This window comes from Artibeus jamaicensis, unplaced genomic scaffold, assembly GCF_021234435.1.
Source record: "Artibeus jamaicensis isolate MK-2021 breed Jamaican fruit bat unplaced genomic scaffold, CSHL_Jam_final contig_477, whole genome shotgun sequence".
In the NCBI taxonomy this organism is placed as follows: Eukaryota; Metazoa; Chordata; class Mammalia; order Chiroptera; family Phyllostomidae; genus Artibeus; species Artibeus jamaicensis.
In genome coordinates, this window is record NW_026521854.1 from 5,714,389 (window position 1) to 5,742,208 (window position 27,820).

The 27,820-nt window shown below is 56.2% G+C and overlaps 1 protein-coding gene across 1 annotated transcript in view; it reads left to right on the forward strand.

Annotated features, from left to right (window-relative positions):
* The window catches only part of LZTS1 (leucine zipper tumor suppressor 1), a 50,948-nt gene extending 27,675 nt beyond the window's left edge, over nucleotides 1-23,273 (forward strand). The window contains exons 2-4 of the mRNA XM_037152842.2: nucleotides 14,919-15,395; nucleotides 16,497-17,300; nucleotides 19,693-23,273. Of these exons, the coding sequence (XP_037008737.2) occupies nucleotides 15,051-15,395; nucleotides 16,497-17,300; nucleotides 19,693-20,349 (1,806 nt within the window). The 5' untranslated portion in view covers nucleotides 14,919-15,050 and the 3' untranslated portion in view covers nucleotides 20,350-23,273. The remainder of the gene's footprint in view (nucleotides 1-14,918; nucleotides 15,396-16,496; nucleotides 17,301-19,692) is intronic.
* The last annotated feature ends 4,547 nt before the right edge of the window (nucleotides 23,274-27,820 follow it).

Consider the following 27,820-nt stretch of genomic DNA (forward strand, 5'->3'; position numbering starts at 1 on the left):
CTCGAATTCACATGGGAAGCTCCATAGAGGAGGCAGCATTTGAGGTGGGTCTGGGCAGCTGCCTGGGTTCCAGGCACCAAATGGGGATGCTAACAGTGCTTATGATGTGCTGTGCACCGAGTGCCCGTATCAACTGGCATTATTTACTTAATCCTCGTAGAAATTGGAAGAAGTAAATATGGTTATTGTCCACACAGACACCGAGGGATTAGGGGACTCATTTTGCCATACCAGCTCCAAACAGTGTTGAGGGGACAGAGCACAGGAAGTGTTGCTGAGGGCCCTTTAAGGCCCCCCAGCTAGAGGTCCCTGCTCCTTCCCAGCTCTCGCTTCTGCCCCAGATCTCCAGCTGCTGTCATGTGCCCAGCCCAGACTTCAAGGAATGGGTGGGTATCTGTGGCCTTGGATTTGATTTCCCAAAAGGGCATGGGATTGGCATTGATTCCTTCAGACACAATGGAGAAAGGAGAGGTGCTTGTATACCTTTTCCTGAGAAGCGGCCAAGGTCAGGGAGGTCCTTCCTGGCAGAGGGCAGACCTCGTGGGAAAGTGCCGAGAGGCAATTGGATGAACCAGGAGCCATTGAGCATCCCTGGAGCATGAAGCACGGGAAGAGGCAGGAGTGAAGCTGGTGGGACCTTCCAGTCCCAGCATTCCCATGCGGCTCTCCAGAGCCTCTTCATGCAACTCTGGTTAAGTCAGAGGGTAACTCCTACCAGTTACAGTATCACAGAGGTTAAGGGGACGGTATTGAGGGACTGCAAGGGCAGCTGTTGGCCAGCTCTGTGGGATCCCTGGGCTTTGCAGTAATTATCTCACTGACTGCTTTGCTAAACATGAGGCTTCTAGTTCCCTGACAGGACCATGCCCTGGAGGAGGAAGCAGTGAGGGTAAGAAATCCGGGCAGAGGTGACACAGAAGTCAAAATTCCCTAGGCAGACACATCGGAGAGGATTAACTCAGGACCTGCAGAGACTTGTCGGGGAGAGTCATGGGTTCCCGTGCTGTGCACACAGATCCATCAGACAGGCCATGAATTTGAGCACAAAATACACTCAGGCACACACAAACGACTCTAGACACCAAAAGCCACACCCCCTATGGGACCAGCTAAACTCTTTAAGTCATTCTAGGTCACTTCCAGAATCCAGACTCAGGAGCCTGCACTTCGCCCTCTGCCAGGGCCTCTCCAGCTCCAACCCCTCTCCTAGTACTGTCAGCTGGTGGTCACCCATGCCAATCGATGCCAACAGGAATCCCCAATTTAGAGTGTGGAAGAAGGAGACTTGGTTCACTGGAAATAGCTCAATTGTGATATAGCGAGGCTGTGAAAGCAGCACAGCTTTCAGGTGGACTTTGCACCAGGTGGCCCTATGGCAAGGCCCCTAGACAGCTCTGCTGTGCTCCGCTCCACTCCACTTTTCTCTGCTCCCATCTGGCAAAATGTCTTTGGTGGCGAAGTGTAGCCTTCACTGTGGGAAGGAAAGGGAAAGTGCCCTGGGGAGCCAGCGGGGAGCTGGTTTACATAGACAGAAGTCCCCTCCCCTGCTTTCTGATTGGTCCACCCTCATGCAAATGAGGACCCCCCAAATCTTCACAGTTTCATTTGTCCAAAAGGCCCTGTCCTGACTGGTCAGAATGGAGCTACTCTGATTGGTCAGCAAAGATGCAGATGGGGGAAATATAGCTAGGCAGCTCCGATTGGATGGAGGAAAGCTCCAGTCCCATTGGTTGAAACACAATTCCAGTAACTCCTTTGTAAGAGCTGGCTCAGATGGCAGAAATACCGTGTAGGTGGGCCGTTCAGTGCAGAGGCAGGGAGTTCTGTGCAGACTTCTCCCCAAAGTGCAGTTTGCACATAGAAGTGGCTGCTAGGCTCTGGGGGATTTTTTGTTGTTGTTGTTCATTTTTGTCTTTTATTTGAGCCCAGTCAGCCACCAGGAGCCCTTCTTAGTAGGTATCTTCTTCCTCAGGGTCCACAGTTCCAAAAACTACCAGGAGACTCCCGCAATACACACACTCACACATACTGGACATACTCTGGGGATACAAAAGCCAGCCTGTGGTGGGAATGAGGGACAGGCAGGGAGCAAAGGGGGCTCTTTAGGACAAGCACTCTCTCTCTCGTACTTCACCTACCTGCCATCCTTCCACACCTGCCCACCCTCTGAACTAGTCAGTGCCTTCTGTTGAGACCTCCCTGTTCTATTCCAGAAGCGGAGCTCTCCCAGGGATAGAGGGCTTTCTACTCCACCTGCTTCTTTCCACTCTGTCTTGTTGCCTCTGTCCCTTGTCACACTCTCACACCAACCAAACTTAGGAGCTCCACCTCCCACTGGAAAAAAATACCACTTACCGCCTGGCTTCAGCCCTGTCAAGGCCGGTGATGACAATGCAGTCACAGGTTGCTGGGATGTGGAGTGCAGACTCAGTTGCATCTTTAGTCTAGCCACTTCAGTCTGAGTAACTTCAAAGCTGTACCTCCCATCTTAGAGTAACATTGTCACTGCAGCCCTTCTTACCTCCTGTTGAAGGAAGACAGAAGTGGGGAGAAGGCTGTCTAGGGAGCTGGGAGAACAGGCTTCTGCCCCAGCTCTGTTCCCACCTTCTGTGGGTCTTGGACAAGTCAGCTCTTTGGGCCTCAGTGGTCTCTTATCACAGAACATTGAAGTGACACCACCTCTGCCTTTAGAAGCCTTTCTCCTTTCTCTGGCCCATCTGTGATCTGGTGTCACCTTGTTTCTCATCCCACTGATTGCCCAGGGCTCCTGCCCTCTTAGGATAGGCCTCATGCACAGCTGGGGTGATTAGGTGGGTATCACTGTGATGCCATCAAAGGGGCCCGAGACCCTTTACTGTTCAGGTGGTGCACCATTAGTGAGGGGCTCTCTGTTCCCGGGACTAAATGGAATGGGAGGAAAGACACCCATTGTGCTTTCTTCTGACCAAGGAACTCGTTCTATCCAGTGAAGAGGACAGTAATGTGAAGCCGGGGACATGTGAAGGAAGGTCAGAATTTTGGAGCTACAAAATCATTCCACAGAGTCAGAGAGACCCTGAAGGAGCTTGAGACACCTCCCATCCAATGTGAGATGATGGATTGTTTGATTTTCCAAAGGCTAACTAGGTACCAACTTTGGTACTTGAACCAGAGAAAACATGTCACTGTGTGCCATTCCCCTCCCCCTTCCCCAAGACCATGGCCCACATCGCTTCTCTACTGACCCTGAACCTGACCTCAGAATATTGTAGGTAGTCATGAAGATGGTAAGCAGATAAAAACCTATTGGTTCTGGCTGTCAGTTACTCAGACACAGACTTGGTGTCTTCACATCTGCCTTCCCGGGGTGTACCACTCAGTTCGTACTCTAGGGTGGTGAGGTTTTGACAAGCAGGGGGGCATCTGTCCCCTGCTTTCTGGTCTCCAAAGCCCTAACTGGTCCTGGCTCCTCACTCTGACCAGCTGAGGTGGGAAGGAGTCCAGCCAGACCCTCAGCCCTGCTCTGGACATCGCGCACGTGCACACAAACACGCGCAAACCTTGAAGTCCATTCATTAGAAGCTAAAGCAGGAGAAGTGGGCCCTCACTTTGTGAGGCACCCTAGTCATGGACACAGATGAGGTTCACCCATTGTCTCACGTGGGAGCAGCCGCTGCACTAACAACTGCAGGGGTGAAATTTGCATGAGCTTCGCTTGTAACTGTGGCTTAAATTTGGAAAGGAGAAGGCCAGATCTGGATTGGTGGGTAATCATGTTCCTAAGGAGAACCCTCAATCAGCCCTGTTAAGACACATACTGCCCACTGGGGACAAGGAAGGCTCAGCCGCCTTTGACCGCTGAGAACTGTACACAAAAGGCTTCCAGGAAGAATTGCTTTGACTCCTCCCAGCAGTGGGAAGCAGAATTGCTTCCGATTGTTCTCTCTGGATGGAATGACTCAGCCTGCCAGTGATTTCCCTTTCACTTTCTGCCTTTCCAAGGAACCCAAGTGCACTTAATTGAAGCTGCGTGGGCCCCTGCTCCCAGCCCACCTGCAACCTGCTCCCCCCAACCCCCCTCAGCCTCTCCAAGCTGCCCACGCTCCCCTACTTCCTTCCTCCTCCATCCTCACTTTTTTTTTCATTCATCCATTGACTCAGAAAAATGTGTATTGAGCTTTGCACTTGGAGCCCTCCAGGCATCGGCAAAACAGGCATGGGGAGGGTTGCAGACCGGGCTGAGATGATTAACCAGCTCCCAGGCTCACCCCCACCCCAGCCCTGGCCCCAGATCCCATCCTCATCTAGAGTAGCAAAAGGCAGGAGAGGTCAAGGATGGTAATGAAAACACTGGAATTCCAGATAAGGAAAGCTGAGTCAGGCAGTGTCCTGGGGCAGGGGGCGGGGGCAGAGGGTCAGGAGGAGAGTCATTTCCGTAGGACAGTCCAGTAACCCTGGGCACCATACCCCACTGAGCCCCATCCAGGGGCCCCCACCTCAAGCCCAGGCAGGCAGATGCCACTGGACAGGTCTCACAGTCTGCTGGCCCCACCTTTGCCCTCCTGCAGGTAAAGAAGCAGGTCTGGCCCAGACCTGCTCTGCACAGGGAGATGGGAACAAAGAAGAGGGTGAGAGGGGGTGGTAATCCTTTCTTAAAGACCTCTTCCTTTCATTTCAAGACATCAGATCTACTCGTAGTGTCTTTCCACACTGCTTATAATTTCACAAGCACTTTGGTGTGAATTTATCCAACATATACTGTTACTACCGTGGTCAAGCATTTTCATTTATATATACTTCATCTAATCATGTGACTACCTCCTCTACGAGGTTGACATCAAGCGTGCTTATCTGACACATAAAGAAACAGAGATGTGGGAAGATCAAACCTTATTGCAGGTGACAAACAGACCCGCCAATCTGTGAACCTTTGTCAAAGGCCTAATGCCATCATGCAGGTGTCACTCACATCACGTAGGGGCCGTGAATGGGGCCTGATGACTCCCTCCTGAGGACCTATAGCTCTACAGGCACAGGCCCTGCCCTCAGGGGGCCTGCCTGAGGGGCCAACAAGTCACCTCGGGCAGGACAAGAAGCTGAACTTCTTGTTGCATGTCCCAGAGCTGGAGCAGGAAGAACCAGAAGTAGAGCTGAGCTCCCCTGACCTCTGCTGAGCATCGTTCCGTCACAGGACTGTCCCCAAACAACAGCAAGTCTGAGCACTTTGGGGTGATCAGCACCATGTGGACAGAGAAGCAGGAGGAAGATTATAGGGGCAGTGGCAGAAATAGGATGACCTGGGCAGCACCTTCTGCCAGGGTGTCTTGTGAGGGGAGGGGGCAGCGTCTTAGCAGGGCTGCTCTAACAAAATACCATGGATGGAACTCAAACATCACACATTTACTTCCTACCATTCTGGAGGCTGGAAGTTCAGAGTCAAGGCCCTGGTGGGTTCTGGCCCTGGTGAGACCTCCCTCCCTGGCTTGTAGGTAGCACTATCTTGCTGTGTCCCCACATGGTGGGAGGAGAGGCAGAGGGAGAGAGAAACTGAGCGAGCAGGGGCTCTCTGGTCTCCTAAGGACACTAATCCCACCTCGAAGACCCCGCCCATACGCATCTCACCTTCATCCGGCCCAGGCCCCGCCTCCTGATACCACCCACTGGGTGCGGGGCTTCAACACATCAATTGTAGAGGGGCAGAGACATTCGATCCATATTTGGCAGACAATACAGTGAGAACCTTTACCTTACTCTGTCTGAAAGGAAACATTAAAAACCACTCGTGTGCTGGAGGCAGAGAGAGCTAGCTATAGTCCTCAGTTCAGCGGGTGCTGCTTTTTAAAACACTTTGTGTTTGGGGGCGCCTGTCTAGTGTCTCCACCATCCCCTTGAAAACAGAGGCTCTGCCTTGTTTTTTGCTTTGGTTTTGGAGGTTTTTTTGTTTGTTCTGTCTTGACCAAAACCTTTGATCAGGACTGGGATGCAAAGGACACATATGAAGGTAAATTTCCTTCTCCCCAGGTGGCCACTGACTCAGATAAGGTCTAAGCTCTGGAAGTCTGGGTTGAAACCAGATTCTGCAGACCTCGCTTCGGATCTGCACGTGTGGGACCCACTCTAATGACATCTCCCCGGCCCCAGCTGCCCTCCACAAACTCAGCCAGAGTTCCCGGGGACCTGGTTTTATTAAAACACACACTGCACTCAACTCTACGTGGGACACAGCAAAGCTCTAGTCTCATTGCCGCCTTCGAGGAGGTTGAAAGTTGGTGAAGGGATAGCCCTTTACCCCAAAAGCAAGAGCTGTCCCCAAGCCTAGCACCCCGAGTGCCAAGTGAGCTGCGCACCACAGCGGCTACATCTGGTGGAGGGACTTGGAGGTGGGGAGACCCAAGCCAGGCCGGGAAGAGGAAGGATTTTTCCTCCGAAAGGAAGCCGAGGGCTCGGTGCTAGGTTCAAGTTCTTTGTGAGATGCCTGCCCCTCTTCTTCTAGGCACACTACTCGTATTTGGCACGTGGTCTAAATGTGAATGAATAATAATGAATGCGTGTTCTCCTGGTTCCACAGAGAGACCTGGACCAAGAAAACAAAGGCGCGGCTCCCCAGGCTGAGGTTGGAAGTTGTCCTGGACTGGGAGGCCCCCAGGGGGAGGGAGACAGCTGCAGGCAGAGCTCTGGTCCCAGCCCAGCAGCCACGAACGGAGCTGGAGGCAGTTCAACTCCCCCATCCCCCTCTGCTGGGCCCAGGCAGAGCCTAGCGCAGCTTCTTCCTCAGCCTTCTCAGGCACCGACCCCCAGGGGGGTCATCTCTTACAGAGCTGCACGCTCACAGGATGGGACCCCATCTGTGTCAGGCAGCCTTACACGCACACTCCTTGCGCAATCTGCAGGGAGCTGCTTGCCCTGGTCTGGGAAAGGGAAGTCGGTTAGCCCCGTCCTGTTGACAGACTGGAAAGGATACTGTTTTCAAGCCCAGAACTTCTGATGTGACTGGGTAAGGCCCTCCCGAGCCTGGGGCCTCTGGGCGGCCCCTGCACAGGGGAAGAGCTGGAGGAAAGGGTCTCCAAGGCCTCACACGGCTTCAGCATTATGGAATTTGGACCATGGAAAGTGCTGTCCTCAGTGTTCAGGCTGCCTCAGAGCAGGAAGGTCCTTTGTCACCTGCAGCAGGACACTGTCTCTGGCCAGGACTCCTTCACCCCACCCCGTCACCAGGATCCTCCCTCCCACATCCTCTTCTTCAGAACAATGACTCCTTCACCTGACCCTGGAGTGATACAGGGAAGTGGGATCCAGGGCTCTGGTCCCGCTCTTGCTGCCCTCCTTCGATGTGTTGGCCGATATGGGTCTCAGATGCCACCTCTTCTTGAGTTTCAGTTTAAGGGGGAGGGGCGTTAAAACGAGGTGTCTTCCAAGACTCAGAGAAAATAATCTTACAAAAATTCCCACACATGTGGGGAAGTAATCATATACAAAAACATTCTAGCAACAAAATGGAAACACCTGCATAGAGAATGGTCGACAAAGTGTGGAAGAACAACCATGCAAACAGCTGAAGGAGCGGAACATGAGTGGGTCCCCACGTGCAAATGCTAAATAAGACAATCGGGCACGCAGAATGATCCGTACAACGCGATACCGTTTATAAAAATGAAAAGCAAAGCAACACATATTCTCGTATATTAAAATATGGTTAGTATCAAAGAAGCACCCTGAAAATTCACGATAGGGAGGGACACTGCCTCCCCCCACCCCCGGGGAGAGGGAAGGAATGGGGAGTGGGGATTTCAACTTAAACATTTTATTTCTGAAACAAATATTACGTTTTAACAGTTGTCAATTCTGCATGAGCTACTCAGGTTATTTTTACAGGATTTTGGTATTTTAATAAGCAATTAAAATTAAATAGAAGAAGAAAGCTTTAATAGCGTCATGTCAGGGCCGAGGGTGAGTGTTGGTCAGGTGCCCACCCACCGGAAGTCCAGGTGGCCGCCCCTCTGACCTCCTGACCCCTCCTTTTATTTAATGACCCCTTTGAAGTGGGTCTGAAGCCTGCCCCAGGCCTGGGAAGGGGGCTGCAGGGCCCTGGAGGCTGAGTTTGGGAGGAACAAGCTGCACTGAGGTGATACCACTTCCTCAGTTTTACTCCCTCTGCTTGCTCCCACTTCCCCAGTCCCTGAAGGGAAGCCAGAAGTCATTAGTTAAGACAGTAAATCTAAAACCAAGTTATTTGTTCCTCCTCAGAGCCCCAAGCTCACACTCGATCCCCCCAGAACAGGATATATTAAGCTTTTTAACCTGGGTCAATCAAGGGGCGTTCCAGATCAAGTGACCCTAAGAAGTTGCAGCCAAATCTCGGAGGAAAGGCACGTCTGTGAGGAGGGGTCAATAGCTCTCACTCTCTTCTCAGGAGGTCCCAAAGAACTGAACTGAGCCTAGCCCCTCGTGTTGTGTTGGAAACAGCCCAGGGAGGGCCCAAGGCTCTGCAACAAAGGGGGGTTACACCTGGCACCCCGCCATCTCTCCGGCGCATCGTGGGGAAGCTGCAGCCCTCAGTTCACTGAGGCAGTGCTGGTGGCCGCCCAGGTTGACCTGGGATTGCAGGGAATGCGCCATCTGTCATATAACTGAATATCCCAGCAAACTTGCCTGGAGAATAATGAGAAATAATAATAACCAGCAGTGGTGAATTTTTCCAAATACTTGCTAAGCTGTCACTTCTTTTGTGTTCATACTGTGAACTCTGAAAAAAAAAAATGACACCAATTAAGAAGGACTCCTGCTGGCTAGCTGGGCTCAAATTTTTAAAAACAGTGTGTAGCACCCATTTCTACACAGGGGCCTCTCAGCAAACTGCACTTCAGGGGAAGCTTCTGTGTTACATTGCCCGCCTCTGAACAGCTAATCTGTCTGCCTACACTGTGTGTCTGCCCTCTGATCCAACCCTTATAAAGGAGTTCCTGGAATCCAATGTCAGCCAATAGGACAGAGGCTTTCCCCATCCAATTGGAGCTTCACAGCTCTGACCAATCAGAGCAGCTCTTTGGTGACCAATGAGGGACCAGGGGTGGGGCTTCTATCTATATAAGCCAACTCCCCTATGACTCCAGAGCAGATTTCCAAAGTTGAAGGGTGTGATTTTCTGGTACCCACTGAAACACTGAAGAATGTGTAGAGGTTCCAGTGGCACAGAGTTGCCTAGCCAGGGAGGGCCCTGGCCCCAGGGCGCACTACACAGTACCCAGGAGCTGTTCCACAGCAGCCATGTTTCACACAGTGGTGCTGTATCACTGCACCTGCTGCAGTGAGGTTTCCTTCACCACACCTGTTGGTGTTCAGTTGGCACCAGCGACCATCAGTTGACAATACAGAAGTCCTGTGGCAAGGCAGACATGGTTGCCTCCACTTTACAAGTGAGGAAACTGAGGCACAGAGTACTCAAGTCACTTGCTCAAAGTCACACTCAGTCAATGGCACAACTGAGGTCATAAAACTCTGTTCCTCTAAAACCAGCCTTCTCAACCTTATCACTACCGACAGTTTCAGTCAGATAATTCTTTGTCATAGCGACTGTCCTTGTGACAGGGGCCCCAGTCACCCCAGTCATGTCTACTAGGTCCCAGTCTTGACAGTCAGTGTCTTGTCTCCAAATCTGCCAAGTCACCCATCAAGAGCCACTGCTCTGAAACACCCAGCTCCACCTGAGGCCTTGCTGCCACCTCTCTTCCTAGGGGACCATGCTATCAAAAACGGTCATCAGGCCACCTCCTGATGCCATCTCCTCAGAGACCTTCTGTGGGCACCGCCAGTGGAGTGGTAAATACACACTCACACACACGCACACTGTTCCCATCTCTTTGGCTTTTGTTTCTTATTCTCTGCACTTACTGCTCTCCTCCCGCCCCTGCAGTGCACATACTTGGTCCTCGGCAGATGCTGAATAAATACTTACTGAATAAAGGATGTAATGAACCCCACCCACCCACAGCCGCATCATCTAGGCTCAGCCTGCAGATGACATTGCACAGCAGCCACTGGGGCACACCCTGCTGGGTGGGCCTGGGAGTGGGTGGCACAGCCTGCCCTGGGTGCCAGAGGAGGCTGCACAAGCGAGCTGGCACGGCCTCCTCGAGCTCAGCGGGTCCCTGTGGGTGTGCCCTGCTCGGAGCCACCTCCTCGGTGGGAGGGGCCAGGCAGAGCAGAGATGCCTGCAGTGTGGCTGTGGCTGACACTGCCAGCAGGACCACTCCCTAGGAGGGTGTGGGGAGAAGGAGAGATGGGGAGGATGAAGGAGGGAGAGGAAATTGGGAGCAGAAGGGGAAATATGGGGGGAACTGAGGAGTGAGGTGGCTGGAGGCTGAGCATCCCGATGTTATGGTGACCTCGCCAGGCCTGGAGAAGAGGGAAGGACAGATATGGACCCTCACCCTCCCCGGCCAGAGGTTTGGACTGATGTGGGCAGGGCCAGAGCTGCTCTTCCCTGCAGTTTGGGTTGGGAGGGTATGTATCGACATTTCTCACCTTCCTGAGTCTAGACAGGCCCCTCTTCGCCTCTGTGCCTCTACCTCCACATTCCAGAAAGGGACGATCAGAGGCACGTGTCCCGCTGGTGTCAGCCCTCATTTCTCTTGGGAAGGAGGGTGCAGAGTGGAGTGGGGAAAGGTGGCTGTGGTGGGGCAGAAGCAGCTCAAAGCTGAGGGCGCCCCAGGATCCAGGTCATTGCCTGCCCCGGCATAGCAGCCACAGTCGTTTGTGGGGGGTGGGGTGGGAGGGGCTGGCACTGGGTCTGCGGGGAGGTCCCCCGAGTTCTCTGGGGCCAGAGTCTGAGAAGTATAGCCAGGGGCAGGAGACTGCTTTCCCACTAGCTGTTCCGTTTTCCTCTCTTCTCTTGGTACCTGAAGTCTAATTCTTGATGGATTCCTTCTTTGAAATCGGTGGGAGGTCATGTAGAACAAGGTTACTCCAACATACTCAGTGTGAGGTTCTATGGTTCCTTCCCTTTTTCCTCCCCAGTCCTTCCCTCTTCCTTTCCCCTGCTTGAATCTCCAAGATCTGTGTGGTGGTTTATTTCTGCCCTGAGTACATACTGTGGGCCAATGGGATTTGTTTCCCAGGAATAAAAATATGCCCCTTCCCCCGTCCTTTCTGAACACAGAGATGCAATCCTGCGGGGCTGGGCGGGTGGGAAAACTGGGGCTGGGAACTAGGCTGGACCACAGCCAAGTCTTCTGTGATGTTCTCTCCAAGTTGAAAACAGAACAAGTCCAGACATTGAGAGGTAATTAGTTTAGCTCCAAGTGGTTCTGGGATAATCTCAAACTTCAAAGCTCCTCTGTGTCAGGATCCGGGGAGTGGAGGGAGGGCGGGGGTCAGGGGCTAAGAATGCACTCAGAGGACCAGCAGCCACCACCCTTCACCCCCGCCTCTCATTTGCTCCCCTCCCATCCGTGATCTTTTCCTCTCGGTCCCCTGGGGCCTAGAACAGTGCTTTCGCTTCACAAGTCATCCAGCTGCTGCTCAGTTAGCAAAGGGGCTCACCTGCGCTTAAAACCCTGTTGTCATCCACCCAGAAGGGAAATGAAGCCCTGGCCAGAGGCGAGGCCCTCCCCACCTAGGAGACTCGCTTCACCATCCAGTACTTACCCCTAACGTCTCTGAGCCTCCCCTACAGTCCTCGGCAGTGTGCTGAAGCGTGGGCTCATGGAACCTGGGTCTGGTTCCACCACGGTCACCAGTCAGTGGAACCACAAGGGACAGCTCACCTAACCGCTCTGAGTCTCTGCCTCATTCTCCTCGTTTTTGTTCTAGGAGCTATAGATGCAAAGTCTTCGCTGTCATGGACCTTGAATTTTGGTGGAGACATTCACAACACAGATTTAAATATAAGATTTTTATAGGTTGAAGCAAGTGTTACAAAAGAAATAAACAGGTTGGGATAAGGGAGAGAAGTGGGGGAGCGGCACGTCTCCCAGGGTGACCAGAGAAAGCTGCCTGGCAGAGGCGATGTCTGGGAGAACGTTCTGTGTGAGGAGCTGAGGGAAGAGGCTTGTCAGCAGAGGCAACAGCAGCTGGAGAGCCAATAGGAAAGCCGAGTGGCTGTGACTGTAGTTATGAGCAAGGAAAGAGCAGGGAGAGATATGGTTGGAGCAGCAGGTAAAACCGGGTCCTGTTCGGGGCCTACAGGACTTGGTAAGGAGTCTGCTCTAAGAACAATGGGAAGCCTTGAAAGGTTTCCCTCAGGTGTGTGATGGTTGTGCCGCTTCAGGTGCAGAAGACCATTTGGAGGCTGTCTCGCAGGGCGGGTGAGAGGAGACCACAGTGGAGCAGGAAACCACAAACAGATCCACGGAGAGTGGCTGCCTGATGCTAGCGATAACCCAGCCGTGGTCTGTGCGTCTCTCGGAAACACCTTCGCCGTGTCTTCCTGCTGATCACACATCTGTAGAGCACCTGTCAAGTGCTGAGCATTGCCCTTGACCTCTGTTAGTGCACTTCATCCTCCATCTGGGCCTCTGAAATAGCTATGTCTTTATTTGGTAAGCAAAGGAACCTCAGAGAAGTCAATTTTCCAATCCGGATCTGCCTTACCTCCCCACACTGGGCATGCAGATGCCCACAAACATACGATTGGATGGGCAACAAGTCACCCATTGCCCAAGGGGTATCCTGTGCAGAGAGCAGGAGAGGCTTCTGGCCAAAAATAGCTCTCTTGCATAGGAAGCACAGAAGAATTCATTGCCTTGAAGGACCCAAAGTCCTCAGCTAAGCAAGAGATGGATGACCAGGGGGATGAAAAACGTATTTTTCGCTGTCGCCTGTGAAGTGAGCAGAGGACCTCCATACTCCTGGGTAGCACTGTCAGGGAATGGGATGCAGGGAAGTTGCAGCTGGAAGAGCGAGAGCGCATTCTGGAAAATGTGGCGGTGGGAGGGCGTTGAGGATAACACGCGAGTGATGAATGCTGGGGGCAGCACTGGTAATAATATAACATGGATGCCAGTGGAAGTTTAGGGAATGCCCGGCACATGCCCGTTAGCTCCTGGCGGTACCGCACACTCCTTGCGACAGCCCTCAGGGCAGGCGGGTCGGTGCCGCCTTCACCCTCAACCTAACAACAGCTTTTCGTAGGAGAGCATACATTACGCTCACAAAACGCCGTTTGGTTGTGTTGTGCTTTCACTTATGAAACACAGAGCCTATTTATTCATAACATAACCACTTTATTCGTCAGGATAACAGTGCGCGGCTGAATCCAAGCCTCCGTCCACCACGCACGCGCAGCTCTCGGTAGCCCGCCTGGGACTTTTTCGCCCCTTCTGGATCCACAGCATCATCTAGAGCAGAATAAGGAGCGCGGGGCTCCTTCTGACTTCCTATTTTATTAAGCTTGTAGTTTTGTCTTTCTTATTGGCTGTTGACTGGCTAAGAAACCCTCCCGCACAATGCATGCCAGCCTCCCAACGTTGCTTTGCTTACAGGTTTACCCAGCAGGCAAGCGCGTAGGCACCGGCGCCACGGTGCCTTCCTCTGTCCAGTGAGGGGCCACGCCGTTGTTACGGTTTTCGACAGTTATCATAAGATACATTCTAATTACTTTTTTAAAAAATTAAGTGTGTTTTAGCATTAGTTCATGACACCTAAGGTTGAAGACATTAGAGAATTCGCCCCACGTGGCACAGCTGGCAGGGATGGGGGAGGCACACCTGGGAATACAGACCGTCTGTCACCTACTTCTCCACGGCCAAGGATGCAGCTGTCTCCCTCCTCTTTCTCTTTTGGACCCTCCCCATCCAGGCCTTTGTTCCACCACTCCACCAAAACTGCTCTTGCTGAGGCCACTGATGACCTCCCCATGGCCAAATCCACTGGCCCGTCTGGGTCTCCACCTGGCTGCCCCTGGGCTCCTGCATCCGGAGCTGCTGTTTCGCATCCTCACACTCCTCGCTTTTCTGCCGCCTCAAACCAGTGCTCCGACCTCTCTTGTCTTGCTGCCCTCCTGGCCTCTTCCAGTCTCACAGTGGGCTCCCCTCCACAAACAACTTCCTCACAGAAACCTGCAGCCCCCGAGGCACCCCCCACCCCACTGCCCACTCCTCGCAGCCATCACCACACCCCTAGTTCATCCACCCCCACTGCATCCTGAATGGGCTCCTTTTGTGGTCTTTGCATCCCAGTAAATGGTTCTGGCTACTTGGGTAAAAGCAGTGGAGTCATCCTGGACTCCTCTCTTTCTCTCGCTCCCTGAGTTCAATCATCTGGCAAATCCTATCAGCTGAACCTTAAAATTAAATCTAAAATTTATTCCAAAGCCACCACCCTGGCCCAGCCTTGGTAGTCACTCACCTAACATAATCGGCCTGCCCCGAAGCCAGGGTCTGCGGGCGCCAGGCTTCTCCTCTCGCCCGCCCTGCCACTAACTGCTGTCCAGCTGGGCCGGTCCCCTCGCTGGTCTCCCACGTGCCAGGCAGTCTCCACCGCAGGGACTCGGGATTTACATGCAGGTTGCTTCTTTCTCCCCCACATTCTCACGCGGATTGCTCTCGTTTGAGGGGTGTCTCTTTAAATGATACCGCAACAGAGGCCTCTCTTGTGTCCCCTGTATAAACAACCACCCCCAAATTCCATCCCACGCACTCTGCCTTATTTCCCCGTGGTACCCCTGTCACTTGAGATGTGTACATTGCTCGTTTGTGGCCCGCCCACACTACACTCACCTGAAGCACAGGGACAGTGAGCGTCTCAGTCACTGCTGTCCTCCTGCCCTCCGGGCTCAGAGCAGCGCCCTCCAGGAGAGGGGGGCCTGAGACAGGTCTGAGCTGTGGAGGTACGTGCACCTCTCTGCCACCCAGACCCTGCAGTAAGAGTGACTTGTCTTCAAGTCACCACCAAGGACGCCAGTGACCAGCCCCAGCTGACTGCTGCCCCGTGTCTCCCTCCAGGTCTGCGCTGTCCCAGGCTCGGCGAGGCATTTGCTATGACCGCAGTGTCCTCAAGGATCCAGGACTGCCCCTCGCTGCCGCAGCCACACCGGGTTCCCACACTGCCCCGCCTGTGCCCGGCCCCGCGTCACCATGGGCAGCGTCAGCAGCCTCATCTCCGGCCACGGCTTCCACAGCAAGCACTGCCGGGCTTCGCAGTACAAGCTGCGCAAGTCCTCCCACCTCAAGAAACTGAACCGGTACTCGGACGGGCTGCTCAGATTCGGCTTCTCCCAGGACTCGGGCCGGGGCAAGTCCAGCTCCAAAATGGGGAAGAGTGAAGACTTCTTCTACATCAAAGTCAGCCAGAAGGCCCGGGGCTCCCACCACCCCGATTACACGGCACTGTCCAGCGGGGACCTGGGGGGCCAAGCTGGGGCGGACTTCGGCCCATCTACCCCACCCAAGCTCATACCCTTCTCCAGTCAGCTAGAAATGGTAAGTGGGGGTCTCTGGAGCGGGCGGGTGGGCTGCCGTAGCAGGAGAGACCAAAATGGGTGGGGAGCACAGGACAGAGAGGAATGGCGGGGTGATCTAGACACACAGGTCCCCGCCAGGCCAGAGTGGCTCTGGAAGGGTGGAAATGCTCCACCGCACTGAAGAGGTCAAAGGTTGGACGAGGGAGGAGAAGCACTGGTCAGCCTCGGGTGAGCCATTAAGCAGAGAACAGAGGGGAAAGGAAAGGCTCTCGAGCTCCCCCGGACGTAACTGGGTGGTGGCGGCAGGACCGTCAGCAGCGTTTTCGAGTGCACAGGAAGGAGAGGGGGCTCTGGGAGAGCAGATGGGGAGCCCGCCTGGAGCGCTGGCAGCTTCTCCTGAAGCAGACGCCTCACTTGCAGCTCGCTGGTGTGGCAGCTCCTCGCCCAAGCCCGGCCAGGAGACGTCTGGCTGGAAGACGGCTGTGAGTTTCTTGCCATCATCTTTAGCAGAAATGAGGGCCAAAGAGTCCTACGTACTCAGAAATCCAGTCCTCCGGCCAGAGTAAGCTCTCAGGAGGCCCACCACTGGACACCAAAAACCATGTTCCTATTTCAGCCCCCTGCCCCACACTGGCTTTGACCCCTGGGAAGTGGCCCTGTATGTTTGCATAAAGCCTTAAGTTTTTCAAACTGAAGGGGTTATTTATAAATAGCAAAGTACTCTACCAATGAAAATGACAATTTTAAGGAAAGGGTTATATCAGGTGACTGCCCCAGCCCTCAGGGGAAGCCACAGTGGTGTCTTCTGGAAGGGCAGTGGAGGTGAGCAAGGGGTTGACTTCTATAGGGACACCATGTCACCCAGCCCAGAGTCCCTGCAGCACCCCACCGAGACAGAGCAGAGCTGTTCATCATCTCATGAGGCTGGGACAAGCTTGTGACAGGTGGCATTTCATGGGTGATTATTAAGAACATCTCCAGGCACAGAGGGGTTTCTCCTTGAAAGAGATTCAGCACAGCATTCGGCTGCTTCAGGGCACCAGGGGAGGTCGCCCGTGGCTATGGTGCCAGGTGGCCGGGTGGGGAGGGAGACCCGAGGTCATGCACTTCTTCTCCCCAGGCCTCAGAGAAGGGCGCAGTGAGGCCCACAGCCTTCAAGCCCGTGCTGCCACGGTCTGGAGCCATCCTGCACACCTCCCCTGAGAACACCAGCCACCAGCTGCACCCCGCCGCTCCAGACAAGCCCAAGGAGCAGGAGCTGAAGCCCGGCCAGTGCTCCGGCGCTCTGTCTGACTCCGGCCGCAACTCCATGTCCAGCCTGCCCACTCACAGCACCAGCAGCAGCTACCAGCTGGACCCGCTGGTCACAGCTGTGGGGCCCACCAGCCGTTTTGGGGGCTCAGCCCACAACATTACCCAGGGCCTCCTCCTCCAGGACAGCAACATGATGAGCCTGAAGGCGCTGTCCTTCTCCGATGGGGGCAGCAAGCTGGCGCACCCAAGCAAGGCGGACAGGGGCTCCTCGTGTGTGCGCTCACCCATCTCTACGGACGAGTGTGCCATCCAGGAGCTCGAGCAGAAGCTGCTGGAGCGGGAGGGCGAGCTGCAGAAGCTGCGGCGCAGCTTTGAGGAGAAGGAGCTGGCCTCCAGCCAGGCCTATGAGGAGCGGCCCTGGCGCTGCCAGGACGAGCTGGAGGGCCCGGAGCAGAAGAGCAGCAGCAAGCTGAAGGCGGCCTCACAGAAGAGCCAGCGCGCCCAGCAGGTGCTGCACCTGCAGGTGCTCCAGCTGCAGCAAGAGAAGCGGCAGCTGCGACAGGAGCTTGAGAGCCTCATGAAGGAGCAGGACCTGCTGGAGACCAAGCTGCGGTCCTACGAGAAGGAGAAGACCAGCTTCGCCCCTGCGTTGGAGGAGACCCAGTGGGAGGTGAGGCTTCGGGTGGTCGATGTTTGGTGCCCAGGCCCCTCCCCTCCTCCAGGTTCTGGCCAGTGGTGTGTGGACACCAACTGCCCCAGCATGCTGTGTTCAAGGGCCCCCAAACGAGGGATTCCCTGTTAATCATTTCGGGGATGCTCTTAGTCTGAGTTTCTTGCCCTCTTCCTGTCTCTGTGCCTCGTGGCCCCAGAATTGAATTTATTGGCCAAGTCAATGACCAAGAGGCTGGAACCATGAGGAGCAAGGCTAGCTGGGCATACACGGGCAGGCTCGCTTCATCCGCTCTCAGGAGGCTCAGTAGAAGCACAGCCACACCTGGGCTCTTGCTGCTCCAGGAGCCATGAGAAAGCAGAGGATATGTTACTTTTGAGGGAAGGACCCCCACCCACTGGTCAGTGACCCCACTGTGGCAGGTCTCAGTGACAGAATGAACAGCTCCCCCTGGAGGTGCTAGTGGGGCTCCTATCAGGTATCTGGGACAGAAACCAGTCACGCACTCACACGTGCACTCAGACACAGCTGGAAGGGAGGCCTCCGCATCTGGCCTTGCAGGACACCTGCTTGACCCCCGCCCCTGTTGCCTGGGAGCAGCTGCTCCCCTCGGGAGGCCCCTGGAGGCGGTGCCAGTGCAGGTGGGAGCATGTGCCCAGCAGCTCTGCGGTTCCTCCAGGTTCCCCGACCCTGGAGAGGGACTGAGGAGTCGCTGTGTCCGGTGGGACCAGCTCCACCCCCTGGCAGCACAGCCACCTGTTTGCACTGAGCTCTCTGGACTTGCCCTGGAGATGAGAGTGACAGTGTGACCAGGAGTGGAGGGAAGGCTCCTGTCTGTGGCAGAGACGGATGGGGGGCTGGACACGCGAGAAGGGAGCCGCGTCCTGTTCGCCAGGTCTCCCTGCTCAGGGGCAGCGCCTCTCCTCCTCCCCGTCGGCCCCGGCCATGTCTGTCAGCCAGGGCTCAGGACACTCTGGGGCAGCTCGGGACACGTACACAGCTAGTGCTGGCGTTAGGCATCCGTCCTTGTCTGTCCCCTTGGGACTAAGTTGGGCCCTGCTATGAACCTCATTCCCAGGTCGTCCAGTTAGGTTATAGAGTAAAACACTAAGTCAAATAAGTTAAATTAAACATTTACGATACCATAGAATAAAACATATTTATATAATAGTGTATAGCATGTTTCTGAAGTGCCAGGCCCTAGGTTCTCTCATCTATACTCCTTACCCAATGGAGCAGGCACTACTCCTAATCCTCAGAGTACAGTTAAGGAGACTGAGGCACAGAGGGGTTATAGTAACCAACAGCCAGTTAAGTGACTTGCCCATGGGCATCCCATAATAAATATCACGGCCAGGACTTGATCCTGATGGCTTGGCCCCAGAGTTCAGATTGTTTTTCACAATGCAAATGGTCACACAGGTCCTAAGTGGTCAGTTCAGGGTCCGGAGCCCAGCCCAGGCCTCAGCCGTGGTTCTGAGCTGCTCTTTCCATGGAGCAGATACCCTGGAAGGCATGCTGGGTCTCAGTCGACACTTCCAAGGGGGCTCAGGTCAGCAAGGGGGCTTCTACCATGAGAGGAACGGGGAGGACTATCAAGGAGGCCTCCAGTCTCAGTCCAGAGTCCCCCAGTTAGAGGCCCAGGCCCTGCCGCACCCCGCCACCTTCCCAAGGCAGCGGAAGCATTCGGCCCCACGACCACATTGGCCTTGGTCATCTCCTGAGCCACTCATGCCCCCGAATGGCCAAGACCCAGAAACGCCCAGATCTGTTTCAGTGCCTTAGCTTTTGTTTGGGGTCTTGCTGACTTTGGACAGAGACTGGGAATGAAATTGTGGAGGCAGGGGCAGGTGGGGAGAACTCCATGGCCCATCAGCCCACGTTTAGTCGATGGGAATCGGGCCCTGGCTCAGGCACGGTGCCCACCCCGGGGTGCGTGCGTGGATCCAGTCTTCGCCCCAGTGAAGCAGGGGAGCCAGGTGTGTGCGGGGGTGAGGTCAGAGTGTATGTGCATGAATGTGGTGACAGAAGCGTGACAGACACAGAGGTCAGCACCACTGGTGTTAAGTGTGGATGATGGGGGTGCCAGCAGTGGGCAAATTAAACCGCTGGCCACTGACTGACACATGACCATAGGCTCGGGTGTAGACTGAGATCTGGACTCTGAACTGGGGGTGAGGGAGGTGCATGGACGACAGAGCCAGACTACAGAATGAAACAAGCCTCAGGAGGGGCCCGGCCTCCATGGTTCAGTCACCAAACCGGCATGCTTGGGGACTGGCAGCTGTGTCAGGGCAGCGTCATTCTGGGAGGCAGTGAGGACGTGCCTTGCCCTGGACGATGACCTCTCACCTCTTGGCACTCCCCTTCTCTCCCACCCGGCCCTCGGCAGGTGTGCCAGAAGTCAGGCGAGATCTCCCTCCTCAAGCAGCAGCTGAAGGAGTCCCAGATGGAGGTCAACGCCAAGGCCAGTGAGATCCTCAGTCTGAAGGCACAGCTGAAGGACACACGGGGCAAGCTGGAGGGCACAGAGCTGAAGACGCAGGATCTGGAGAGCGCCCTGCGCACCAAGGGTCTGGAGCTGGAGGTCTGCGAGAATGAGCTGCAGCGCAAGAAGAATGAGTCGGAGCTCCTGCGGGAGAAGGTGAACCTGCTGGAACAGGAGCTGCTGGAGCTGCGGGCCCAGGCCGCCCTGCAACGCGACTGCGGGCCCCGGGCTGGGCCAGGGCCCGCCTTCTCGGAGGACATCCCTGCCCTGCAGCGGGAGCTGGAGCGGCTGCGGGCTGAGCTGAGGGAGGAGCGGCAAGGCCATGACCAGATGTCCTCGGGCTTCCAGCACGAGCGGCTGGTTTGGAAGGAGGAGAAGGAGAAGGTGATCCAGTACCAGAAGCAGCTGCAGCAGAGCTACCTAGCCATGTACCAGCGGAACCAGCGCCTGGAGAAGGCCCTGCAGCAGCTGGCCCACAGGGACGGGGCAGGGGAGCCCGTGGAGATTGACCTTGAAGGGGCTGACATCCCCTATGAGGACATCATTGCCACCGAGATCTGAGGGGCCCCGGGAGAGGGAGAGCTGGGACCTGGCACTGGGGGGCAGTGGTGCTGAGCCTGTCTGGGGGGCTCCCCCATCCTCTCCCCTGCTCAGTCACTGGGCCCCTGGGCACAAGCCTAGAACCCTCAATGGGACGGAGTGGAGGGGAGCCAAGGGACTGCCACAGGGCCTCCCTCCCCCTCCCATGGTCCAGTGCTCACCGTTCTGCAGCCCTCCAGACCTCCAGCTTTCCCAAGAGGTGGGCCCACAGTCCCAACAGTTGAGGAAGGCCTCGCTAATCTTTGGCCTGCATTCAGTACTTAGAGATGTCCTCCCCCAGGGATGGCAGCAGCGGCAGCAGCTAGGAAAGCCAGTGACCACCTCTCCGCAACTGGCCTTTCTCCCCAGGGTGTCCTGGGATGCTTTGCCATTTGTGACCAGAATCCCTGTAACCTGAGCGGGTCATAACCTGAGCTCTCCCTTTGGCCAAGGAGGTGCAGGGGTGGAAGAGGGTGTGGAAAACGGGCTCAGCACCATCAGTGCTATCCTGACCCCACAGCTACGGGAAGGAGGGAGAGTAGCAGCAAGGACCACAGGGGCTGAGGGAGAAGCTCACTGGTCTTGGCCAGACCCTGCTGGGCCTGCTAACTGGGGAGGGGGGAGGGGGAACAGACTCCAGGTGGCTGGTGGCCTTTGACCTCGGTGACCACTCCCCGTAAAGCCATAGACACTGAGGATCTGGGCAGGTGCTGGGAAGGGAAGATGGGAGGCACTGGACACAGGGTGGGTGTGGCTTTTCAGTTGTCACCAGGAGACCTTCCAGGTAGTTCCTGTGGGGTCTGGACATGGGGCTTCCCCACCTGGTTGAAACTGGCCTGTGGCTACTGTGAACTAGCTGGATCCAATATAACCTATATCCACAGAGACCGTTCAGGGCAGTCTGGGCAGCAGCCCACCTTTTCCCCTTCACATGTCCAGTGCCAAGTTCAGACAAGAGTCCTTCCTGGTCAGATGGGGTTCCCAGAGCACCAGTGGCTGGAGCCCAGGAGGGGAGAGCAAGAGGTGCAGGAACTGCCTTATGAACATCCCCAGGGCCACCAACTGGCCTCCTCTACCCCAAGCCCCACAGGAGCCCCGGCTGAAGAAGCCAGAGGCCACAGCTGCTGGAGGCAGGCCGGCACCTGGGGAGGCTGGGGTATCTTTCCTGAAGGTGTGCAGGGCTGGCAAGGGCAGAAAAGGTAGAGCTGATCAGTTGCTTGTTCCAGGAAAATTTTTTTCTTCTTTTTTTCTTCTTGACTTCCCAGAAGCAAGCCAGCTCTAGCAGGCAGCCAGGCTGCTCCCCATTCTATTTTTGATGCTACCGCAGCTGTTGTTCTCAGGACGGCCAGCCCTTGCCAGTTCTTGTGCCTCCTGCCTGCCTGCTGGGAGGCCCAGGCAAGGGACATGAGAGCGGCAGGGCACTTAGCTGGTCCACACCGATCCCATCTGCGTCCCTGACCTCTGATGTCTGGCTACAGGTCCCCTGGGTGCAAATGGGGCTGTTCCTCTTCCCACCGCTGTCCCTCCAGGACCCACGACGTTCCTTCTACGACTCCAGGGTGTGGGCAGAGCCACCTGCTCTGCAGCTGGCCCTGCTTCCCTGTCCCAAGGGTTAAGCTGTGCCCATCCTGCTGCCTTCACTCGACAGAGGGGCATTCCTGGAATCTGAAGCCATGGCTTAGTCATCAGCCAGGTTTAAACCTGGAATCCATAGGTCCAGAGCCCCCTCCCTGCCCAGAGCCCCCACCCCTCACCAGGCAGAGCGCAGAACACCGAGTCACAGACATCCTGTTCCCTGTGCCACGGCCCTCCATCCCTCCATGTCCACCAGCCTGTGCGTGTCTTGTTCCGAGTTCTTCCTCCCGGTGAGACTGCCCCAGGCTGGAGACACCCCCACACCCCTCTCGAAGAGCAGTCCCTCACCCGAGAAGAGGTAGGTGTTGCTCGTGGTGGGACCATGCCCTGCACCCCACATCCCTGCCCTCAGCCAACCACGGATGCCGCCCCTGAGCTGCCATCAGCAGTGGCAGCAGGGTACATCAGTGTCCTGTAACATAGCAACCTCACCACCAGCTGGCTCTTCTTCCCTTCCCTGTGGAAAAACACCCTTATCCTCCTGGACCATGCCAGACCCAGCTTCCCCAGAAGGAGGCCCCGACCAGCAGAGGCTGAGCAGGGCTGGGGAGGTAGGACGGCACGAGCCTGCGAGCAGGCAGTCTGGCCGGGCAGGGTGAGCTCGCTGCCCTGTGTTCTGAGCACTGCTGGCCTCCGAGCTCGCTCAGTCAGACCCAACCGCTGCGCTCCCTCCCCAAAGAAGGCCTGGCCTGAAGATGCTCCGGCCACCGGCACAAAGAGAGCAGCATCCAGCACCACCTCTCCAAGGAGACTCTGCCTCTGGGACCGGGGATGACCAGACGCTCAAAGGCGCCCGCCACAGGAGTCTCCTGTGGCCACCAGTGTCGTTCAGGGATCCTGCTGGGTGCAGTGCACCCACTGTGAGCAGTGAGCTCTATGGGGACTGGGGGCCATCTCTCCCTAAGAAGCAACTGCTGAGCCCTTGCCCTTGTCCCGGCCCAACCAGGGCTGCCCAAGAGCCCATCAGTCTGGGCTGTTGGAGCAGCAGCTTCAAGGAGAGGGCATTTCCCATGGGCCCCGAGTTCCCTGAAGCCGGAGCGTTTGCCCTGTGCAGGTGGACACTCCCCACCCCTGCAGCAAGCATGCTGGGTTCACACTGTGTCTGCGGGCAGAGCCGGACCCCCCAGCCGAGGCTGCCTTTGGTCAGAACAGCTTTCGGAAGAGTGTGTACACAGTTATTTTTCTCTTGGTTTGTTTCTTGTTGTTTGATTTGCTTTGCTTTTAACAGCTTCGTTTTATTTTATTTTTGATGCCCCTTTTGGCCATGTAATCTATTTCTGGTGATTTTATGTTTTTATTTATGAATAAAGAATGCCATTTCTCATGCCCTCCGTAGCCACTGCTGTCTACCCACACTGCCCTCCTTCCCCGGCTGTGGCTGCGCAGCTTCTGGGAGCCTCTCCACTGGGAACGAGAAAGGTGGCCCCACCCCCTGCACCGGGGAAGGAAGTAGGACCACCTTGATGAGGTCGGTGTCAGCTGTTAGGAAAGCACAGGCCTTGGTGTCAGCTGGTCTTCCAGATGGACCCTGCCGCTCACCAGCTCTATGACTTTATTTTTCCATGGGCCCAGGGCTGACACTGAGGAGGGGTAAGGAGACCAAGGGACAGGGTCCTCTGCAAAGCAGAGGGTCCTCTCCTAAAGAGAGCCCCTCCTCAGCCACAGCTGCAGGCCTCCCTCGCTCATGCCTTGGACACTCAGCTCACCCGCCAGCCCCTTGGTCTCTTCCATGCGGCCTCTTTGGCAGGAGTCCAGAGTACCCACTCTGGCCACTACCCAGGGCCTCCCAGCTGGGAAGGTGCAGTCGCCACAGCGGCCATCTGTCCAGCCAGCCTGTGCCAGGCTACCTTGTTTACCTCAGCGAGGGTTACCTACTGCCCTGGCAGCAGACCCTAGGCTCGAAGGGCTGCTACTGAGGTGGCAGGTGACAAGAGGCGTGGAAAGGGGGTAAGAGCACAAGGCAGGCGAGAGAGCACACAAGGGTAGGTGACAGTGCCCCTGCGACGGACCTGATCAGGATGTCCCAGGAGGGTGGCAGGCAGGAAGGGCCCTCCATGGGTGGGACACAAGAGGAGTGGGGAGGGCCCAGGGCAGGCATTTGAAACAGTGAGGGTCCCTGCCCGCCCGCCCACCCACCCAGGTGCCCAGAGCACACGGGAGAGATAGCAAAGCCAGGCAGCTGGGGGCCTCCGGCCCTAGAGAGATCGGGCAGCTGGGAGGCGACCAGCCTGTGACTAGATCCCATGCAAGTCAAATGCCAGTGCCCCAGCGTTGGGCAGAGGGGTCACCCTACCCATTCTTCCTCCCTAGGCTTCTAGGCTCTTCTTATAGGGGTGACATCCCTGAATATGCCTCCCACTGTTCACCTCCCAGCCATCCCTGCCCCTTGAGTTCAGGCAGACCCTGGGACTCCGACCTTCCACTGTTACACTCTTGGGGGCCCTGATCGTCCTTATAAGAAGCCCCCTCGAGTCTACTAGGAAGACCCATGGGGCAGCAGGTCCTGCTGTCCCAGCTGGGCTCCTGCTGAGTGACCAGGATCCAGCCAACCCCCTGGAATGGAGGCCTGCTGCCCACTTTCTGCCCTTTCAGAATCCCGACCCCAGAACACTCGAAAGGGCCATGTCTGTAAGCCCTCAATTTAGAGCAGTTTGTTCTGTGGCTTAGCAGTAAACAACACAACACCCTCTGGCAACCCCCTTGCACGCCACCCCAACATCCAAAGGGCGAGGAACCACAGGGAAGCGGGGGCCCTGGAAAGGGACCAGCCATGGAAATGACTGTCCCCAATGCAGGAGGGACCGCAGGGCAGGCAGCAAAGTCTTTCCCCATCCCCCTCTCTCCGGAGTGCCATCGCCGAGGATGCAAGCTTTCCATGAGCCCCCAAACCTGCTTATTACTTTAGGGTGGGGGAGAACAAAAGGGAGATGTGAGAGACAGAGAGGGAGAAAGGGGGAGAACAAGCAGCTGGGGCCTCGGCGTGGCCACACGGGCCACAGGCAGGCTGTGCGGCTGTGTGGCCGTGCCCGTGCAGAGGCAGGCATGGGGCCGCCGTCCCCGAGAAGCCGCCACAGCAGGTGCTCTCTGGGCCACGTGAGGAAAGTCGTGCTGTCCCCAACTCCTCTCCGACCCGTGCATCGCGGGTGAAGCATCTAGCGTGGTGTTTCGTTCCCTCCTGCTCGTGCACGCGTGCTCACTCAGCAGATATGTATTGAGCTCCGCACTGCACACAGGAGATCCAGAGGCAAACAAAACAGCCACGCCCTTCCTCCTACAGACCTTGAACGGCGGAAGCAACCAGTAAAGCGGAGGACCCTCCATCTGAGGGGTGCTGCCGTGGGTCTGCGCACGGGCGGTGCTGTATCTGCAAAGCGAGGCCGGGAGACTCGGGCACAGGGCAGGGTGGCTGGAGGACCAAAGTGCCCCCATTTCAACATTTTGGGAGACTGTGCTAGTCACTGTCCTTTCCTAACTTGGGCCTTCCCCCGCCCCGCCCCCAACTGCTCTGTCCTGGAGACCTCACCTTCCCCAGGGCCTCAGCAGGCACTTTCTAAGGCGGCCGCACAGCAGTCCTCCGGCCTCCGCCCCTCTCGGCACCACCCTGGCCGTCCGTCCTCCACACAGCCCCAGCACTCCCAGTGAAGACCACTGACACGCCTGAGGCATTAAACATGGCTCTCCCGTGTAAAAATTAAAAACATTTTGCAAAATGGCATAATCCTTGTAGAGATGCCAAAGGTAAAGTAGCATCTCTCCAGGTAACTTGACTGAGAAATGCTCCATTGATTTATCCACCTGTACACATTTTTTACTGTCCATTTGCCTGCGTGGGATGGGTCTGCTTCGCTGGGGCCTCAGCGGACATGTGTGCAGCTCACTACATCATCCGAATTGTTGCCCGGGACGCTTTATTCTGCCAGTCTCGTCTGGCGGCGGGAGCCGCCGTTGGGCCCCTGCCTTTCCCACGGACACAGGAGGGTCAGGTTTACCCCCCATGCTGCCCCCACAATGCCCTCCTATGCTCGGGCCCTTCAGGGGCTCCCTGCTGACCTCGGAATAAAGTTCAATGCCCTCAGCTGGCTCCACTCCATGGTGCCAACGCCTACCTTGGCAAACCTGAATCTAACCACCGATCGAAGTAGAGTCACTGAAACATCATTATCTGCCATCAGTCTAAGGTCAACAAACACCGAGACGCTCCCAGGCACGATCTCGGGGGGAGAGCCCCACTCCACTGTCCGTCCTGTGCTCCACTGACAGGGGCCCGGAGGGGAGACGGCTCTGCAAGGGCCCGGGGCCCATGGGCAGGATCAGAGCTGCTGTGCCGCTGGCCTGGACTAAGTCCTTAGCCCTGTGCTTCAGAGGGTTGTTTTGACAATTAAATGAGGTAATGCCCAACAAAAACAAGCTAGCATTGCTGTTATTATTACTACTCTCCTAATTCGTTAGCCAAGATTATTATCATCTGTTTATACACTGTCCCTGCTTCAATCTGCGAGGAGCAACAGAAGCGCCCAGGCTCCAGCAGCCCCTGCAGCCCCAGCCCTTGGGGAACAGCTGACTTTATTCTGGTCAGCTGTCTCCCCCACCCTGCTTCTCCCTGCTCTCAACTCCAGAAGGCCGGCTTGTAGGGACAGCTCCTGGGGGAGAGGGCGCAGCTGGGGGAAGAAAGGAACAAAGAGGAATTTGCTGGGGGGTGTGGTGGAACAGGCCTGGGCCTGATCCAGCCTGCGACACTGACCAGAAGCCCCGCCAAAGGGAGCAGTGAGCCTCCTGTTCACCACCCCAGGTGCCGCCTCTCCCCTCCCACAGCTCCTCCCCCACTCAGCCCTGCCTCTCAGCGCCAGGCTGAGCTCACACAAGTGCCATGCACACACGCGCAGACATCCCTTCCCCTCCCTTCCCCCTCCTGCTCCCCTGCCCCCACTGCCTCAATCAGAGCTAATTGAGCAGTAAGCTAGAGACAGCGTTTATCATCAGTGACAGGTGAGACAAATGAAATCCCTACACCAAAAGTAACAGTATGATTCGCCTGCTGTGATCCATCACCGGTGGCACCTTCTTGGGCTGCAGGGCCCGGCGAGGCCCTGTGCATGTAGCTTGTGAGTTCAAAGTCAAGGTTCCCTTTGCTCGAGTGGTTTTTCCAGGCAGGAAGACAAGGGCACAGCACAGCAGGCCAGGAAGCGCAGTGCGCGGCCCACACCCCAAAGAAGGGAGGTTAACGTGTACCAGGCAGGGGCCAGATGACACCTCAAGCTGCACTTGCATCTGCCCCTCTCAGGGCCCTGCGCTTCACACGGGAAGACGCTGGGCCAGGGAGCCCCGGCCCCCAGGCCATGAGGCCTGGCTGTGGCTGTGGAACTGACACCAGGCTGCCTCTTCCCTCCACCCTGATTCCAGCCCCAGATGCACAGTCCCTGACGAGCCACAAAGGCTGTACTCGAGCTCCCCCTCCCCACCTGCCCGAAGAGGAGAGGGGCCCACCAGCACTGCCCCTCCCATCACAGGGTCCTGAGATGCCGCCGTTGGAAAGACAGGTCTTTGGGCTGAGCTTTCAGAAGTATGAACATCCCGGGGTGGTGGCCCTGAGCAAGTGAATGGGATTCTGAAGCATTTCCCAAACTAGAGAAAAATGGGAAAGTGTGAGATAGCTGAGCTCCAGGCGGGGGAGCCAGGCACAGCAAGGCAAGGGAGCGGCAGTGGTAGATGGAATGTCAGCTGGTCCAAGGTCACCTTGTTTCCTCTCCCCACCCCGCCCCTCAGAGTGGCCCAAGCTCTCCAGGGCCACCCAGCCCCTGAAGACACCAGTCTGAGCAGC